Here is a 19,582-nt window from a genome sequence, read left to right as displayed (position 1 = left end):
GGGGCTGCAAGGAGGGGTATGGCAGCTGCTGATGGGTAGGAGGTTTCTTTGGGAAATGATGAGAATGTTCTAAAAATTAGATGGTGTGATGGTTGCACAACTCTGAATATACTAAAATATACTGAGTTGTATACTTTAAAAGGATGAATTTTATGGTAAGTTATATCTCAAGTTGATTAAAAATATGTAAGAGATAGCTCTTATTATACCCATCTGTTTTCAGTTGCCTTGAAAGGTTTCTAAGGTCAAATTCAATATATCTTTATACATATATTAAAAATGTTAATATATCTTTATATTTTCATCGAGTACACAATGACTTGTATATAGTAGATGCTTAATAGTGTAGTAGATGTTTAATAGATGTTGCAATGTGAATGAGTCTTTATGAAGCAAGCTGTTAAAGGGAAAATTGGTCTGAAAATTTCCTCAGATTAAATTATCAAAGTACATCTTTGTAGCTATTTAAGTTCTTACATCAGAAAACAATGACTTTAGTGATAGGCGTTAACTGAATTGTTTATTTTCCCTCCTAGGATACACACCTGCTAAAACTGCTTAAAACATTAGAAGGACATGCTTATGGTGTTTCTTATATTGCATGGAGTCCAGATGACAACTATCTTGTTGCTTGTGGCCCAGATGACTGCTCTGAGCTTTGGCTTTGGAATGTACAAGTGAGCGAGTTCCATCTTCGGTTTAGCTTTTAAGTACAGCATAGTCATAATGTACATATTCATTATAACTTTATTGATTTATATAATAGAACCATTCAACCTAAATTACTATACTGTATCTCTTAATTATTCAGGTGGAACCCAAGTTTCCAGATTTATCAATTTAAATATTATGCTCAGTAATATATTTTTGAAAGAATGATCAGTAAGTGTTTTCAGGATGTTTGGCTTTGTCCTGTGGAATTTATACTATTTACTGTGGTTCCTCAGAAAGAATTTTATAATGGTTTCATAGTTTCACAATTGTACATTAAACCTACCTTTGAAATGTTAAAGGTCAGCATTAAACCAAATTTTCCATTCTGATGGCAGTTGCACCATCTCCTTACGTATATTTAATATACTAAGCTAGTTTAGTGAAGCTAACTGATGTTTTCAGTACTTATTACTAAAGGCTTTATTGCTTGGTTTGTTCGTTTGTTTGTTTGTTTTTGAGACAGAGTCTTGCTCTGTCACCTAGGATGGAGTGCGGTGGCGCAATCTCGGCTCACTGCAACCTCCACCTCTTGGGTTCAAGCAATTCTCCTGCCTCAGCCTCCAGAGTAGCTGGGATTACAGGCACCCGCCACCACGCCTGGCTAATTTTTGTATTTTTAGTAGAGACAGGGTTTCATCATGTTGGCCAGGCTAGTCTCAAACTCCTCACCTAAAGTGATCCGCCTGCCTCGGCCTCCCAAAGTGTTAGGATTACAGGCATGAGCCACCGTGCCCAGTCCATTGCTGTTTATATATGAAAATTTGAATTTTATGCAGGGTCCCATTTTAGGAAAAGTCAGCATTAGGTTCAGTTTGTTATTTACAGTTCATGTTTTAGAAACCTTGTAGTTATAATAGTAAGACTGCCTTGCTGGTCAGTCATTTCCTTGTTTCAACTCCAGCTTTTTATTAAGAAAATTTTCAAATATTAAGAAAAGTCGAAGTAGGACAATGATGATCTATGTGCCCACCACTGTAGATTCAACAGTTGTTAACATTTTGTGATATTTTGTTTGTACATACATGCATAGAAACATGCATTTGTGGCCGGGCACGGTGGCTCACGCCTATAATCCCAGCACTTGGGGAGGCCAAGGTGGGTGAATCACGAGGTCAGGAGTTCAAGACCAGCCTGGCCAAGATGGTGAAACCCCGTCTCTACTAAAACTACAAAAATTAGCAGGTGCGGTGGCAGGCGCCTGTAATCCCAGCTACTTGGGAGGCTGAGGCAGGAGAATCACTTGAACCCAGGCAGCAGAGGTTGTAGTGAGCCGGGATCGTGCCACTGCACTCCAGCCTGGGCGACAGAGTGAGACTCCATCTCAAAAAAAAAAAAAAAAAAAATGTGCATTTGTACTTACATATATATTACATATATATACATATCTAAAACATTTGAAAGTAAATTAGATATCTTACCCTAAATACTTAAGCATGTATCTTTTAAAAAAATAACATTCTACATATTCAAACATTATGATATCTAAGAACATTAACTATAATTCTCTAATATCTAGTACTCAAAATCAAAATCTACAATTGTTCCCAAAATGTGTTTTATGCCATTTTTGTCAAATCAGCATTTAATCAATGTTGTATTTGTGATTGGGTTCAGGGAGGTGGCAAAACATAGAGTAGAATATTAAAATTGCTTTCTCTCAGTAAAACAGCTTGCAGTGAGTCTGATCTAGAAGATCAAAGAAAACTTTTTTCCATTAAAGCTTTCTTTCCACCTTCCAAAGCAGAAAGTATATCGTCTTAATCCTGTAACAGAAATTTAATGTAGAGTGCCTTTGTAGTCTTCCTTTGACCAATTAAACTATGTTCTAACATAACTTTCATTGTGTAGTACTTTATATACTTAAACTTCTTCCAAAAGGGTGATCTAATCAGTTTTCAGATTTCTTTAGTCATTTCTTAAATTAGAAAAATCCTTTCTAATCTAATAACCTCATGTACTCACTATTTAGAGCATAATAAGAGAAGACAAACCATTTCTGCCTTCAGAATTTAGTGTGTTAATGTATTTGTCAATGAAAAATGCCAAGAATTTAGCTATTGCTTGTGTATTTGTGCTCTAAACTTTCAACTGTTTATATCAGTCAACCCAAAAGAGTAAATAGGGGAGAGTAGTTAACAATTTGGGGGAAGCATTTATATTGCTGAACACTTTTTTTCCAGTGTAAGGGAGACCTGGTTTTCTGTTTTTGTGCCCTCTTTAGTATTTGGCCCCATTTCCTAATCATACCCTTTGTTTTCACTCTTTTATTTCTACTTTTGATTACCCATTTCTCACAGGAAAACTATCCCCATGTACCTTTTATTATTATACCAAGGGCAGCTATTATCTGTCAGATCCTGTTTCTAATCCATGAACAAAATGGAATCAAGACTAGATTAAATGGTATGTGTATACCTTCTAAGTTGAGTAATTCAGAAAATGTAACAGGAGGATACCTGAGGGTTGTAACCACTAAATATTCTTACTTAGAAATGCCATGGAATGGCTATGTTAAACAGTACAAAGGTTCCTCTTTCTAGTACTTTTCATTGAAATAAGGTTGTGTATCAGAAAAATGTTTTTTTCTCTCTTTCTACCTTCCCTACTGTATTGTGAGCATTTGAATATGAAATTTAACATAATTTATTTAGACTGCCCTTTGCCTACTTTATGGGCATAGTTTTTCTCTTTTTTTTTTTTTTTTTTTAAGACAGTCTCACTCTATCACCCAGGTTGGAGTGCAGTGGCATGATCTCAGCTCACTGCAACCTCCACCGCCTGGGTTCAAGTGATTCTCGTGCCTAAACCTCTTGAGTAGCTGGGATTACAGGCATGCACCACCACGTATGGGTACAGTTTTTTACTCATTAATCATGTTCTTGAGGAGTTGCTAATTGCATTAACTGCAGTTTTAGAATAAAATTTATAAAAACTTTGGACTGAGAAGTGGAAGCTCAGAAGGAATAGGTATGTAGTCTTGGGCTTTTCATTATCTTGCTTGGGAAAAATTACATGTTTTAGTTTATGCCTATAATTGATTTGCGATGAGAGATTTATTGAAGTTTATCTCATCATATCTACTCTTTGGGTTACCTGTACCAGACATTGTTCAACTCCTGGGTTTTTCTTCAAGTTCTTAATTTCTCTTCTGAGTGCTGTTGTCTCTTTTTTGTAGGGTCACTTAAAACAATTCGTTACTTAGAATGAACTGGGAAACCAGCCAGACATCCCAGTTTTTTTGTTGTTGGTTTTTTTTTTTTTTTTTTTTTCACATATTTCCTTTAGAGGGGTATCTTGAAGGTCTCATTTACAGTTTTATTTCCTTATAGACAGGAGAACTAAGGACAAAAATGAGCCAGTCTCATGAAGACAGTTTGACGAGTGTGGCTTGGAATCCAGATGGGAAGCGCTTTGTGACTGGAGGTCAGCGTGGGCAGTTCTATCAGTGTGTAAGTATTCAGTGCTCCCTTCCCAGTGTCTGTTGGTTTAAAAGCAAATGTACTTTTGTTTAAACAATTTCATTGACTCAGTATCTTATAAAGTATACTCTATGGGCCAGGCGTGGTGGCTCACACCTGTAATCCCAGCACTTTGGGAGGCCGAGGCAGGTGGATCACCTGAGATCAGGAGTTCAAGACCAGTCTGGCCAACATGGTGAAACCCTATCTCTACTAAAAATACAAAAATTAGCTGGGCATGGTGGTGAGCGCCTGTAATCCCAGCTACTTGGGAGGCTGAGGCAGAAGAATTGCTTGAACTCAGGAGGTGGAGGTTGCAGTGGGCCAAGATTGCGCCATTGCACTCCAGCCTGGGCAACAAGAGTGAAACTCTGTCTCAAAAAAATAAATAAATAAAACAAAATATACTCTATGAACACCTACTTTGCCGTCATCATAGGCAAGCGCTGTCCAATAGAATTTTCTGGGTCATTTTTTCCTTTCTTTTAAACATTTCAGATGTTTGTACAAAGTATAGACTTTGGGTTTAGTAGAACAAAAAAATGTGTTTTGATAAACATTTTTGTTTTTATGAGCAAGTTTCTAATTTATAAGAATTGAAAAGATTTTTTAAATTTCTTTTGAGATTTTTGTAACCAAAAAAAAATGCTGAATTTTATGAGTAGACTCCCTTTAATATTTGAATAATAAAAGTGGTGACAAGTGCTACCAGAGTACTTTTCAATCTTTGTGTCAGCTTCTAATAAGTAGCTGCCCTAATTATTTTGGATTGTTGGAATGATAAAAATAAGTTTTATGGCAAGGTAAACTTTATATCATAAGTATCATTTATATCATAAATCATAGTTTACCTTGCCATAAAACTTTCTCTGTTACTTGCAGTGTAGTCTAGATTCTGTGTCTCATATTACAGACTCACATGGTTCCAGTATGCGTGTCCAGATTTTTTTTTTTTTTTTTTAAGAGACAGGGTCTTGCTGTCTGCCGCCCATGCTAGAGTACAGTGGTGTGATCATGGCTTACTGCAGCCTCAAACTTCTGGGCTCAAATGATCCTCCTGCCTTGGCCTCCCAACGTGCTGGGATTACAGGCATGAGCTACCACACCCGACCCCAGATCAATTTTTTAAACTAAAACAAGATAATAAATCATTTAATTTAGCTAAAACAGGTTATCAGGTTCTTTTATTAAGCTCGTTTGGAACACGTAGATTTTGGTGTTGTATTATCTCAATATGGTTATAAATTGTTCTTAATTCCCTGCGTGCAAGATGATCATGTATGTTTCTGCTGAGTTTGCTGTCCTATACTGTGTTAAGGCATCAAGATACAGGATTATCTAACTTATAAAATGGGAAGGGTAATTCCTCTCAGAACTTTGGATATTCAATGAGATAATGACTATAAGAGCTTTGATCTGTAGAGCACATTACAAATTTGGTAAATTTTTGAAAAATGTCATTAACAGATTCCTCCAGTCTGTTATGAAGCTGTAAAATGTTTTAGAATCTTTTTCCATTTCACAACTCCTAAATATTAGGACAAATTCCAGTATAGTGAATTTTAAAGAAACGTTTAAATTATTTTTGAATAAAAATAAGACCCTACTTAGAACTTAGGGACTGTTTCTTTCTTTGTGTTATTTATGCATGGTGAGTTATTGAAGGGAAGATAGAGCTTAAGTATAGTTGTAATGAAATTTGAACTATATTCAAATTTTCGTGGTTAAAAACACTTCTGGAACAATTAAAAAAAAAACTTTTAAAAAGTTTTTAAAAAAAAAAAAAAACCTGTTTCTAAAAGATATTGTGAAGGGAGTCTTTTGGTTCTTTATTTGCTTTCTGAGTACTGTTGAATAATGAAGTTAATAGTAGTTTTTTCTTACTCAGGACTTAGATGGTAATCTCCTTGACTCCTGGGAAGGGGTAAGAGTGCAATGCCTTTGGTGCTTGAGTGACGGGAAGACTGTTCTGGCATCAGATACACACCAGCGAATTCGGGGCTATAACTTCGAGGACCTTACAGATAGGAACATGTAACTATTTTTTGTTTCCATTAAACAAAGAATTACCTGATTTATATTAAAATGTGTAGTGGAACTTGCCTTTTCACAGTTTTTTGTTTTGGTTTGCGTGGTAATTTGGATTGGAGGTCACATGGTACTTAGTAATCAGTAACTCAGATTCTTCTCAATTGAAGTATAGTATGTAATAGTGATTGCAGGCAAAATTGTCATACTTAAGCTAGCACATCTTATATATTGATAATTTGAATGTCTTAACTCTTAATATGTTGTTTTTGACAAATTATTTTCTGGTTCCAGAGTACAAGAAGATCATCCTATTATGTCTTTTACTATTTCAAAAAATGGCCGACTAGCTTTGTTAAATGTAGCAACTCAGGTATGTTTATTAATATAATTTTCTGAAAAATTTGGCTTAGTACAAGTTTTATTTTAACTGTTATTTTCAGTGTATTTATATTAACAAAATTTTCTACTTACCCTTAAATTTTATTGCATGTGTTTGATCCTTAAATGTGTATAATCAACCATAAATTTGTCAGAATATTGGTATTTTGCATAATAGAAAATGAAGATATTTCATCAGGCAAAGGGATATTTACAGATACTTTTTAAAATTTGTTTGAGTTGAGGTAGAGTAAATATCTGTATTCTCCTTTGCCTGCAGGGAGTTCATTTATGGGACTTGCAAGACAGAGTTTTAGTAAGAAAGTATCAAGGTGTTACACAAGGGTTTTATACAATTCATTCATGTTTTGGAGGCCATAATGAAGACTTCATCGCTAGTGGCAGTGAAGGTAAATTGTGTCCTTATCAGTTTACATATGTTGATATTAAAGTCTGTAAATCTCAATTTATGAAGGCAATCATGTCTCCAAGAAAATTCAGGATAGTAGATTAAAATTCTTTCATTTATCCAATACACAGTTGATTTCTCTCTGTAATGACCTAAGCCCCCGTATTATCACAAACTGTCACATACTCTCATGTATTACTTTCTCCTTTTCTGTAATGACCTAAGCCCTCCATATTGTCATGTATTGTCACGGATCAGCAGTGCTTATTCTGACCACGTAGCAGTGTGTTTGGTGCATGTGTTGAATCAAGATTTAGTTAAATAATTATACTTTCATATGTTGACTTGTATTTTCATGGGACTGATGGTTTTTAAGGGTTGATAGTATCTGAAAAATCAAGGTTAATTATGATGCTCTACCTGAACTTGGACAGATTTGACTATGATTAGTTCTTCAGTATTTCTTCAGTGGTCACCAGAGTTATAATTGAGTTTGATAATTCTTAAGATTTTAGGAAAGCTGAAATTATTCTTCCTGCTACTACCCTTTTGAATAAACTTGTTCTCTAATCTAAAAGTGTCAGTATTCCAGACAGGAATATGCCCAAAGTCACTCTAATTTAAAGTGTGAATTGTTTAGAAGCTGCAAGCACAAATAAGTGAAGCAGTAATAAAATTTAGTGTACTTTTTAAGGTGATAGGAACTTAACTAGTGGCAAATTATTGCAAATTTTTATTCAACACATTTTTCTTGAATACCCACTGTACAGTTCTAGGTACTATAAAAGCAAATTATTTAAGTTACTTTTTTTGGCCGGGCATGGTGGCTTACACCTGTAATCTCAACACTTGGGGAGGTCTAGATGGGAGTATTGCTTGAGGCCAGGAGTTCCAGACCAACCTGGGCAACATGGCTAGACACTGTCTCTACAAAAAGTAAAAAATATATACTGAATCTGGTTTTATAAGATAGACCAAGGAATTAGATTATGTTATGTTCCATTTATTGTATAAGATGTTTACTATCCCTATCTTGACAAAAAACTGATCTTGGTAGATAAGAGGATCATAAAGCACACATGAGGTTTACCTTTAAGAATAAGGCATATTTAAGGATTGGGACAAAGAGAGACATTTAGAGATTTAGATTTTAACATCAAGCATATAAATTCATCTATTCCTTTCCTTTTCTTTTCTTTTCTTGAGTGCAATGGCACGATCTTGATGCAACCTCCACCTCCTGGGCTCAAGCAGTCCTTCCCTCCTCAGCCCCTCAAGTAGCCCCAATGAATTTTTGTGGAGATGGGGTTTCACCGCGTTGCCCAGGCTGGTCTTGAATTCCTGAGCTCAAGCAGTCCACCTGCCTCAGCCTCCTGAAGTGCTGGGATTATAGGCATGAGCCACCACGCCCAGCCTGAATTGATCAATTCTTTCTTTCCACCGAAAATCAGTGTCAGATGAGATTGGGAGGAAAGAAGAGTGGTTAGGTAGCAATTGGGAATTTACTTTTTTCCAGTCAGGAAATTTAGTTTTTTCCACTACTTCTAGGTTCTCTATTGGCTTTTTGTTTTGTTTTGTCTGTCTGTTTTTCATATATCGCGGGACATAATAGACATTAGTTTCTAATTAAATTTTCCTGTGGTCTAAATATGTTAAGCCTTCTTGCTTTTAAATTCCTCCTATTTATAAGATGTCTTCTCTCATGGTCTATTCAGTCCTGCTTCTGGTAGGTTTTCTTTCTCTTAATTATGCCTGAGAATCCCTTACAGCTCTTTCTATGTACCCTAGAGGTGCTTAAAATTATGTATGGCTACCATTATCCCTAGAAAAGCCAAACTTTTTTAAGCCCAAACTAACTTAGAAACAATGATGAATACTATAATTAAACCACATTATCTTCTGGTTTAGGGCTACAAATTAGACCACTGTCAAGTACAGAGATTAGTCTTCTCATGACTCAAGTGATTTAGAATGGTTTTGAAAATGTTTTGAATATCAATCAGATATAGTGAGTATATTATCTCCCAGGATGACCACAGTAATCCATTTGCCATTTATTTGTAAGGAATATATTTCAATGACCCTCCAAATCCCCAAATGTATAAGTGCCAGTATAAAATAGAACAATTAAGAAACCGTTTCCCAAAAAAGTTATACCAGTACTCAAGCCTTTTCATTGTGCTGGCAGCATGTAGAAAAACTGGACTTTTTTTTTTTTGAGACGGAGTCTCGCTCTGTCGCCCAGGCTGGAGTGCAGTGGCGCAATCTCGGCTCACTGCAAGCTCCGCCTCCCGGGTTCACGCCATTCTCCTGCCTCAGCCTCTCCGAGTAGCTGGGACTACAGGCGCCCGCCACCACGCCCGGCTAATTTTTTTGTATTTTTAGTAGAGACGGGGTTTCACTGAGACGGGGTTTCACTGTGGTCTCGATCTCCTGACCTCGTGATCCGCCCGCCTCGGCCTCCCAAAGTGCTGGGATTACAAGCGTGAGCCACCGCGCCCGGCCTATTTTTTTACCTTTGCATAAGCAATAGATTTCTCAGATTGATACAGCCAACAGAGCTTGATGATAAAGCCTGTCATTTTGACCTTGATTACTTCAAATCCAGTTTTTCCTGCCTTTCATCAAATATGCTCCTTGAATATATATTCACAAAAACATTTTCCACCAAATAGAGAAATATTCATTTGCATTCACACTTTAATCCTGTTATCCTTCTCCTTGTGGACCTCTTCAGTTTAGGAAGGAAATACAACTAACCTGCCTTTACTTTTTTATTTTTTTTTTTCTAATTTCATTTCATGTAAGAAAAAATTATTTTCAAAAATTATTGAGCAGCAGATACTTCTAAGAAGATGAATTCAGTTTTTTAATTGGTGCGTTTTGGCTTTTGCTTCACACATACACACACAAAAAGTTCAGATACAGTTCCAGCTTTTTATCTTCATGTCAGAAATTTTGAAGCTAAGGCACATCCTCTAAGGTTTCCTCAACTGGCAGTACACCCACTGACAGTTTGCACATTGGCCACATACTTAACTGATACATCATTAAGTTATACACCTTTCTAATTTGCCCTGGGATTCTGCCCTCTGTTCAAGAACCATCACCTGTACTTAATCTCATCACAGTAATAAATGATGTTTATTCCAAACACCTTTCCACATACAAATATATTTAATCCTTATAACAACATGATATGAGGTTAGTATCCCCATTTACAGGTGAAGGGTTGTAAAGAGTGAGTAATTTGCCCAAAGTTGCTCAGCTAGTCAGTGTTGGAGGAAGGATACAATGTTGAGTAGTCTAATTCCAGAGCCCATACTCTCAACCGATACTCTCCATACTGTGTGGCTAGTTTTTTGAAGATTAGTTTATTACGAAGAAAGCTGTATTGGATTTTGATTGTCGTGGTCACTTCATGAGATTATAGTCTACAAAGCCATATCATAATGCAGATAAGGGACCATTGTCTACTCTCACTAGTAAGCTCTTGAGCAGGGCTGCCTGGATTTGAATCCCAACTTTACCATTTACTAGTTGTTAACCATGAGCAGACCACTTAACCATAACCTGTGTTTCAGTCACCATTAAGAGGATAAGCAGGCAGGGCGCAGTAGCTCATGCCTGTAATCCCAGCACTTTGGGAGGCTGAGGTGGGCAGATCATGAGGTCAGGAGATGGAGACCATCCTGGCTAACACGGTGAAACCCCAGCTCTACTAAAAATACAAAAAATTAGCCGGACATGGTGGCACGCGCCTGTAATCCCAGCTACTCTGGAGGCTGAGGCAGGAGAATCGCTTGAACCCGGGAGGTGGAGGTTGCAGTCAGCCAAGATCTTGCCACTGTGCTCCAGTCTGGGCAACAGAGTGAGACTCCGTCTCAAAAAAAAAAAAAAAAAAAAGGATAAGCAGAATACCCATTTTATGGGGTAGTGATGAAGATTAAATAATATGCATAAAGTACTTGATACCTAGTACTTTGTAAGCACCCAATAAAGGTTTAGATGTCATCTTCATTTTTGCTTCAGTATTCAATTTGGATACATTGCTTTTCTGTCACTTCCCATTTCCATAGAATTTATCACCATCTCTATCCTGGATTTGTTTATGTTCAAAGGCCTTGATTTATAGTTCTTCGTTACTCATGTATTGACAGAATATTGCAGATAGTTTTTTTGTGGTGACTTGATGAGAGCTGATCACCTTTAACAGGAAAAAAGTGTATATTTGATTTAAACGTTTTTTCATAAGGTAACATGTTAAACTATTCATGGTATATTTATTTTCCCTTTAAGTTCTAGTAAAGAGTCCTGTGTGTAGTGAATGATAAATTTGAGATCAGTTAGTTGGTTTTATTAATGTAAAACTTTTCTCTGAATTACTATATGTTCAGATCACAAGGTTTACATCTGGCACAAACGTAGTGAACTGCCAATTGCGGAGCTGACAGGGCACACACGTACAGTAAACTGTGTGAGCTGGAACCCACAGATTCCATCCATGATGGCCAGCGCCTCAGATGATGGCACTGTTAGAATATGGGGACCAGCACCTTTTATAGACCACCAGAATATTGAAGGTAATACCATTGTATAATGTTACTATGTTTTGTCCAAATGAAACATTGCTCAGCTTATGAACTTAAAGCAGTTTTAAGCAACAGTTTATTTAAAGTGTGGTATATGATTTCTCTCTTTTACATATTGTACCCTATCTCAGGCCACAGAATGAGTGTAAGTAATCTAAGAGCCAGTAGTGTAGTGGTTGTTTTGGGGGGCACAGTGAAAAGAATAAGCTGGAATATGATACCTCATTGACATCCAGTTAGCTATTTAGTAGTTTCACTTTAAAAATCTTACTGAAAATCTTGCTTCATCATGCTACCTAAATGTAATATTGTAGGAAGCATTTTATGCACATGAAACTAATCATAAAACATTTGAACAACTTTAGATATTAAATAATCTTGATTATGGATTTTACTCTTTTAAAAAAAGTAAACATCTGTTTGCACCATGCATCATACTAACATGAGTTGTGTTTAATGGATAGGGAAAGAGAAGAGAGAACTAAAATTCATCATGTACCTGTGTGCCAAGCAGCATGCTAATCCCTTTACATATACTGTCTTGCATAAAGTCTTCATAGTCGTATAAGGGAAGTATTTTTATCATTATTTTTAGAGGTAAGGAAACTGCAGTATGGCAAAACTAATTCACTTGTTGAGTGCCATCAGGTCTTCGAGTCTAAGTTTGAAAGGTTTTTTCCACCACTTTGAGATACTTGGGGATGAAGAAAGGCCAAAATATAAGGCTAACAGTTAAGGCCAAAAGCTTAATTGAACATGATATATCAGTACTACAGCAAAGAGATAATGAGAAACTTCGTGTAAATGACTCTGTCTTAAATAGAGCACGTAAAATGTTTAGTTTGCTTAGAAGGAAGCAGTTTATATATAAACAGATTTTTTGTTAAGCATGTCCCACCTAAATTTTTTTTTTTTTTTTTTAGTGAGAAAGATGACTAATTGCTCTCAGTTAAGTGTTTCTCTGTGGAGGAGGGTTATCGGAGTAGCATGTATGGTTTGAAAAAGTATATTCCCTACACTTTTATCTTTGTGGTACAGACTGTAGAAGGCTTGGCCAAATCTTACTGGCGGGTAAGGATATGCAATCAGAGATGAGAATATAAAACACGAAGAGCACATGAGTCAAAAAGTTTGAGAACTACTGTTCATTTGCTGAGAACCTTGAAGGGCCTTTTCGTATTTATAGATCACTACCTGACATTCTAACATTCCTCTAGGAAATCAACTGAGACCAGAAATCTTTACCTTCTTGTGTTGTCCTGTTTGGGTTTCAACCAAAGGCCTACAAACCCAAAGTCTTTATAGATCTGCAACTGTGATTCAATCTGTGCTTTTCTCATTTTATAAGTCATTTGGGAGTTATTTCTTCAAATAAACATACTTGTTTTAAAGAAGTAGGAAAATACTAGGTATGTAGTAACAGATTTACCCCAGAAGAGGATATGTTTTCTTTTCTTTTCTTTTTTTATTTTTATTTTTATTTTTTTGAGACGGAGTCTCATGCTCTCTCCCAGTCTGGAGTACAGTGGCGCCATCTCTGCTCACTGCAATCTCCGCCTCCCGGGTTCACGCCATTGTCCTGCCTCAGCCTCCCGAGTAGCTGGGACTACAGGCACCTACCACTACACCCAGCTAATTTTTTGTATTTTTAGTAGAGACGGGGTTTCACCGTGTTAGCCAGGATGGTCTCGATCTCCTGACCTCGTGATCCACCCGCCTCGGCCTCCCAAAGTGCTGGGATTACAGGTGTGAGCCACCGCGCCCAGCCAGAAGAGGATATGTTTTATGCCTCCATAGCAGTGGAATAAGAGCGTGCTGCTATTTGATGAATCTGACTAATGTAGATCCTCACTTTGGTGAGTGAGCCAAGTTTTGGCTAATTTGTAGGATCTGGGTCCAGTTCAGCAACTCTCCATTGTGCTTTGGCAATATGGGTATAGCCCTAAAATGATTTTCATTTTCACCTGAAATAGAAAAAACAGTACTTGTATAACCAGACATTTGGCTATGTCCTTTTCACAAGTTATTTTCTGGAGTATTCCCCCTCCACCCCCAAAACACTTTTCCTAATTAAAGTAATACCTATTTAGAATAGAACTTATGAAAAATATAGATGAGGCTAAAGAAATCAATATTAAAAAATCAAAATACAGCCAGGCATGATGGCTTGCGCCTGTAATCCTAGCTACTTGGAAGGCTGAGGCAGGAGGACCCCTTGAGTCCAGGAGTTTGAGGCTTCAGTGAGCTACAATCATGCCACTGCACTCCAGCCTAGGTGACAGAATGAGACCCTGTCTCTGAAGGAAACAAAAGAGGAAAAATGTAGCACAGTAAAATACTGTAAGTCATTTAAATAAAAATATTTCACTCAACTCCATTTCAAAAGGGAGAAATTTTAACAGTAGAATAATGGACTGTAAATAAAATTTTAACAGTATAATTAAGTTTTGTTTTTGTTTTGTTTTGTTTTTGAGACGGAGTTTTGCTCTTGTTGCCCAGGCTGGAGTGCAATGGCACAATCTCAGCTCACCACAACCTCCGCCTCCTGGGTTCAAGCAATTCTCCTGCCTCAGCCTCCTGAATAGCTGGGATTACAGGCATGCATCACCACACCCGGCTAATTTTGTATTTTTAGTAAAGATGGGGTTTTTCCATGTCGGTCAGGCTGGTCTCGAACTCCTGACCTCAGGTGATCTGCCTGTCTTGGCCTCCCAAAGTGCTGGGATTACAGGCATGATTTTTTTTTTTTTTTGAAGGATGCATAAAATGGAATAGGACGAAGTACCGATGCATGCTACAATATGAATGGACCTTGAAAACAATATGCTAAGTGAAAGAAGCAGGACATGAGACCACATATTGTGATTCCATTTATATGAAATGGTCTAGAATAGACAGATCTATAGACAACATAGATACAGTGATTACTTAGGGCTTGGGGAAGTGTTTGACTGCTAATGAATGCTAATGAATTCTAAAATTGATTGTTAATGATTGCATAATTCTGTGGATACACTAAAAACCATTGATTTTACACTTTTGTTTTTTTTTTTGTGTGTGTGTGTGTGTTTGTTTCTGTTTTGAGATGGAGTCTCACTCTGTCACCCAGGCTGAAGTGCAGTGGTGTGATCTCAGCTCACTGCAACCTCCGCCTCCCGGGTTCAAAGTGTACACTTTAAATGGTTGCATTGTATAGAATATGAATTATATCTCAAAGCTCTTATACACCCCCCCCCAAAAAAAATGGAGTAGGATGATACTGTAGAATTTGAAACCAAATTTTGAGCAACCAAAAGGAAAATTAACAACTCCGTAGTTATAACACGTTATTCTACCTTAGACTGCCAGATCTTCCTTTCCTCTTTACTATTGTAGCTATCATAAAGATTTATCTATTCTGCTAACTATTTCAAGGTTAATTTTAAAAGTATGAGATTCTGAGGCTAGGCACGGTGGCCAGTGCCTGTAATCCCAACATTTTGGGAGGCCAAGGCAGGCAGATTGCTTGAGCTCAGGAGTTCAAGACCAGCCTGGGCAACATGGCGAAACCCTGCCTCTACAAAAAATACAAAAAGTAGCCAGGCATGGTGGCATGTGCCTGTAATCCTGGCTACTCAGGAGGCAGAGGTGGAAGGATCACTTGAGCCAAGGAGGCAGAGGTTGCAGTGAGCCCAAATTACATCACCAGCCTGAGCAGCAGAGTGGGATCCTGTCTCAAAAAAATAAAAGCATGAGATTCCAACATGATTATTCACTTGGGTATCTTCAGTATTCAAAATCATGAATTTAGGTCGTAATATATGGTCTAAGACATGATACAGACACATTGTTTTAATGAGTGTGATGAAAGTATCAAGAATTTGCTTTGATTTTTTAATGTTACTGTAATTTTGTAATGTCATAATGCTCATTTTGAAACTTTCTAACTGGTAATTTTTTTCTCTCCTTCCCCTCTTTTTCCTCCCCCCTCCCCCCCCACATACATTTCATCTTGTCTTCATTCAGAGGAATGCAGTAGCATGGATAGTTGATGGTGAATTTGGAGCAGACGACTTCTGTTTAACTTAAAATTAGTCGTATTTTAATGGCTTGGGATTTGGTGCAAACAAACATGATTGATAGCTGGACAGACATGCTCGTCATGAAAAAAGAACCATTTCTGAAGCCCGATTGGGGCCAAACATTTACACCTTGCTTCATAGTAACCAGTTGAGATGAAGCACGTCGTTAGAACGTTGTTGGACACCATGTTGAATTATCCCCCCATCGGTTGTGAAGAACTGTGCTACATTCAGGCTTACCCATTGAACTCAGTATATATATTTTTTTCCTTCCTGTCTTTTGTCTGGCAGGATACCATTCTTGTTGCTCTTCTGTGTAATGAAGTTTAAATGCTTGTTTGGAAAACTTTATTTAACAGTTTAGAAGGCTTGATAGAAAGAGTGCATTAGTCTGAAGAGTATACATTGGATAGGAAAGAATTTCCTTCTTTTGTTTCTCCAAATCTTTCCGCCTTATTTAGCTTGAGATCTTTGCAGCTTGGTTCATGGATTCTAGCCTTGCCCGTTGCGCAGTATATACTGATCCAGATGATAAACCAGTGAACTATGTCAAAAGCACTCTCAATATTACATTTGACAAAAAGTTTTGTACTTTTCACATAGCTTGTTGCCCCGTAAAAGGGTTAACAGCACAATTTTTTAAAAATAAATTAAGAAGTATTTATAGGATTAAAGTGACTTCATTTGTATACATTTGGAATCTAAACCAGCTTAAAAACAGTTTCCTCAGTGACTTAGATACACAGTATAACTGATGCTCTTCTGGAATACCACATGAGACATGGTCAGAAACAGTGCTTGGAAGGACATTACACAGGAAATTCAGAGTAATGCTTTGAAGATTTGCCCCCTTTTGTTTTATTCCTGAAGGAACATCAGTACCCGATCTTGAAGAAATTCAAGATTCAAAAAGAATTTTAAATACACCAACATGAGAGATCGGTAGTCAGTTGGTTTTCAGTAAAGCTTGTTCCAAGTTGTTCTCAACTTAGGAAGTAATTTTGGTGTGATCTAGCAAAAGAGTAGAAATCAGCAGATACAACCACTTTGGAAGTTTATAGTATAATTGAAATTATTAGAAGAATTCAGCAGGTTACAGACATACTTAAACTGGGATTAAAACCTCATAGTCATTTCTCTTAATTGCCCTTAATATTTTGACATATAGGGATACATAAATTTAAAGAATATTTCTTCTCAGTTTTTTCAGATATTGCCATACTGAACCTCATTCTAAACTGGTGCTGTGGATAGTCTTTCCCTCTCCCCTCCTGTTTTAGTTTAAGGAAAGGTTTCCTTCACGGAAAAGCACTTTTAATTTTGAGAATTTCACATTTAAAATAAGCCAAAAGCCTGATGTTCACATTGTGCTTTTAAACTCCGTAACAGCTGAATACAACATAACATAGTCTCCCTTGAAATTCCCTCCCTTCTTCAGTAGAGGATAAATAGGGTGACTCCAGCTGTTGGAATGAGAATGGGGATACCCCCAAAATAAGATTGTGGTGAAGAAAAAGTCTTAGTACTAAGTTCCCCTTTAGGCATAGCCAAGTCTATAATATAATTATGATCATGAATAGACTCCTGCAGAATCCACAAAGAGAAGAGGGCTTGGATGTCAGAAATTCTTCCATTGTGGGGTAGGTGGTTGGGGATGGGAGAAAGGGAAAAGTCAAGGAAGGGGAGAAGAAAGAAAAACACATTTGGCCTTAAAATAGCATGCATTCTCCCAGAAGCCCATAGTAAAGAAAATGACAGATCGTGGTCAGCAGACTCTTACAAATTGGTATGTAAAAGACTTCTTCAAGCTCCATTTTGCAGAGACCACCACTTAGAGAATCAAAAAATTCCTGTTTTGATACTTCTAAGTTAAAATATTTGTTACAGTTTATCTGGTACTTCATTTTTCTTAACTAAAATTACTTTTTACTTTAAGCTTGAATAAAAATCTTCATTGGTAACTGTATGTAATTAAGTGGCAACTTCTCTTTACCTCAGTATATTTAAAAACCATTCATATTTTAAGTGATTCATGTATACCCTGAAGCCGTTAATACACCCCAGTCTCTACAGTAACATCACTAAATGTGGGCATAGAAACTCCACAGCTGTTTACAAATTTGGTTACAGTGTGCTATGGTGCATTTGTAACACTCACTGAGATTTGTGCCCATTCAGGGGCAATTTGGCACTCAGATTCTACTCTACTTCACCTAACCACCCCTAGATCTGAGTTTTCAGAGTGCTTCTGAAGTACAGTTAAAAAACACTTTTTAAAAAGTGGAGTAAAAGTGAGGCACATTTTACAAGAACATAACTCCTATTAAAACGGAGTAACAACTATGCAAAGGTTTCTATAGCAGCTAGGTGAGTTTGTTTTCCGGGTCTGTCCTAACTGGCAGCTTCCTGTATATACTGGTACTTTGCTGTGCCAATTTGCTGTAAACGTCTGTTTCATACATTTGCCATGCAGTGACTGTGCTAGAAAGGTGAAATAAATGGTAAAGAAGCCTAGGATTTTATGGTATAAGAAACTGATCACAGGATTTTTTGATCCATAGCTATTAATCGAAAACTTCTGATAGTGCTATAGGCTCTATAGTAGGCTTAAGAGTGAGTCTCATACTATGAAGCCAGCCACAAGATACTAACAAATGTATAAATTGAAAAGTACCAATACTTTTTGCACATAGATCAAAATAGAGTGGAGAATTTGGGCTCCAAAAATCAGGTTAGTAGGCTCATTTCCATGTGCTTAAAAATGTTTTTGTTGTTATGCATTGATTAAGGGCTAGAGCAAATATAAAATTAAATGTCTTTTTCCTCCAAATAATTGGTTATTAATGGTAAAATGTTGGACTTGGGGATTACTGAGATTAGTATGTGGGTAGTAAAGAATTGGAGTGGGAGTTAGTGGGGAGGGATGACAAAGCTTCAGCTTTGGTTTTTGTATTTTATTAGTCTCCATAACAGCTACATTTCTGTTGCTCTTATTGGCCAGATAAATGTGTTATATTAAACCAGGTAAGTATTTTAAACAGAGAACATTTTATTTGCATATATCCCTACAAATTGGCCCATTTTATTGGGTGGGGGGATAAAAAAGGGATTCCCTAACTTTAAATAATTAGAATATCCTGCAATTGAAAGGAGAAAAAAAATCCAATTTTGTCAGTATTTTCTTAGTCTGAAAAAAACTGAAGTAGTAATATGGTGAATTTTATTATTAGGAGTGTTCTGCCTCTAGAGTGGCATTCCATGACATTAATAGAAAATCCTTCTTTCCCACCCCTCCCCATCTTGAAATTTTCTTTTTTAGGATGTTGGTTCCTGCAAACAAGAACTGACCCTATCACCTCTGCCTCACAGTGGGTAAATATATCGTACATCTCTTGAAAGGGAAAATATCCATGTCAGTTTCTTTCACAGTAGAAGAATGGCTGCTTTTGAATGGGGAGGAAAGAAGACATTTTTCTTAATATCCTTTTTGTCCCATCTCTAAAATGTATAAATATTTTGATTTGGTTTTAATTTCTCATTCATAATTTAGCAACTCTCCTTTTGGGTTGCCCTCCAACACATTACTTCCATTTCAGAAACCATATCTGATTTAATATAAACTGCTAACTTAAGAAGAGGTGAATTTGCATTTACACTTAGACACTTTCTAAAAACAGGGTGAACTTAATTGAAATTTTTCAGTGTTGTTAAGCTATTGTTATAGTAGCTGCCCTATAGTTACAAAAATAAAAACTATAAAAACCCATCCCCTATCTACTTAATCCAGATAGCCTGGATTTAACAAAACTAATAGTATAAAATGTGTGTGTGTGTTCTGTGTGTGTGTGTGAGAGAGAGAGTACTTGATTCATTAAAAAGTCCTGGAAACAGCTGTTCTAGGATCTTGTCATTTTTACTAAAAGTCTTGTGCACATGTGA

At 36.8% G+C, this 19,582-nt stretch overlaps 1 protein-coding gene across 5 annotated transcripts in view; it reads left to right on the top strand.

The window, feature by feature from the left end:
- The window catches only part of WDR26 (WD repeat domain 26), a 46,613-nt gene extending 29,004 nt beyond the window's left edge, over positions 1-17,609 (top strand). For 3 of the 5 annotated variants that reach the window (XM_058430937.1, XM_058430935.1, XM_058430936.1), the window contains exons 8-15: positions 537-677; positions 4,044-4,163; positions 6,061-6,206; positions 6,495-6,573; positions 6,862-6,991; positions 11,388-11,573; positions 12,047-12,179; positions 15,588-17,609. In XM_058430937.1, the coding sequence (XP_058286920.1) occupies positions 537-677; positions 4,044-4,163; positions 6,061-6,206; positions 6,495-6,573; positions 6,862-6,991; positions 11,388-11,573; positions 12,047-12,150 (906 nt within the window). In that variant the 3' untranslated portion in view covers positions 12,151-12,179; positions 15,588-17,609. The remainder of the gene's footprint in view (positions 1-536; positions 678-4,043; positions 4,164-6,060; positions 6,207-6,494; positions 6,574-6,861; positions 6,992-11,387; positions 11,574-12,046; positions 12,180-15,587) is intronic. The other 2 variants (XM_032137336.2, XM_032137335.2) reach the window with 1 other exon arrangement.
- Positions 17,610-19,582: the final 1,973 nt, after the last annotated feature.

Source organism: Hylobates moloch, unplaced genomic scaffold (genome assembly GCF_009828535.3).
Source record: "Hylobates moloch isolate HMO894 unplaced genomic scaffold, HMol_V3 SCAFFOLD_18, whole genome shotgun sequence".
NCBI lineage: Eukaryota > Metazoa > Chordata > Mammalia > Primates > Hylobatidae > Hylobates > Hylobates moloch.
The sequence above is the reverse complement of the archived record's forward strand: the minus strand, read 5'-3'. Positions and strand labels throughout refer to the sequence as shown.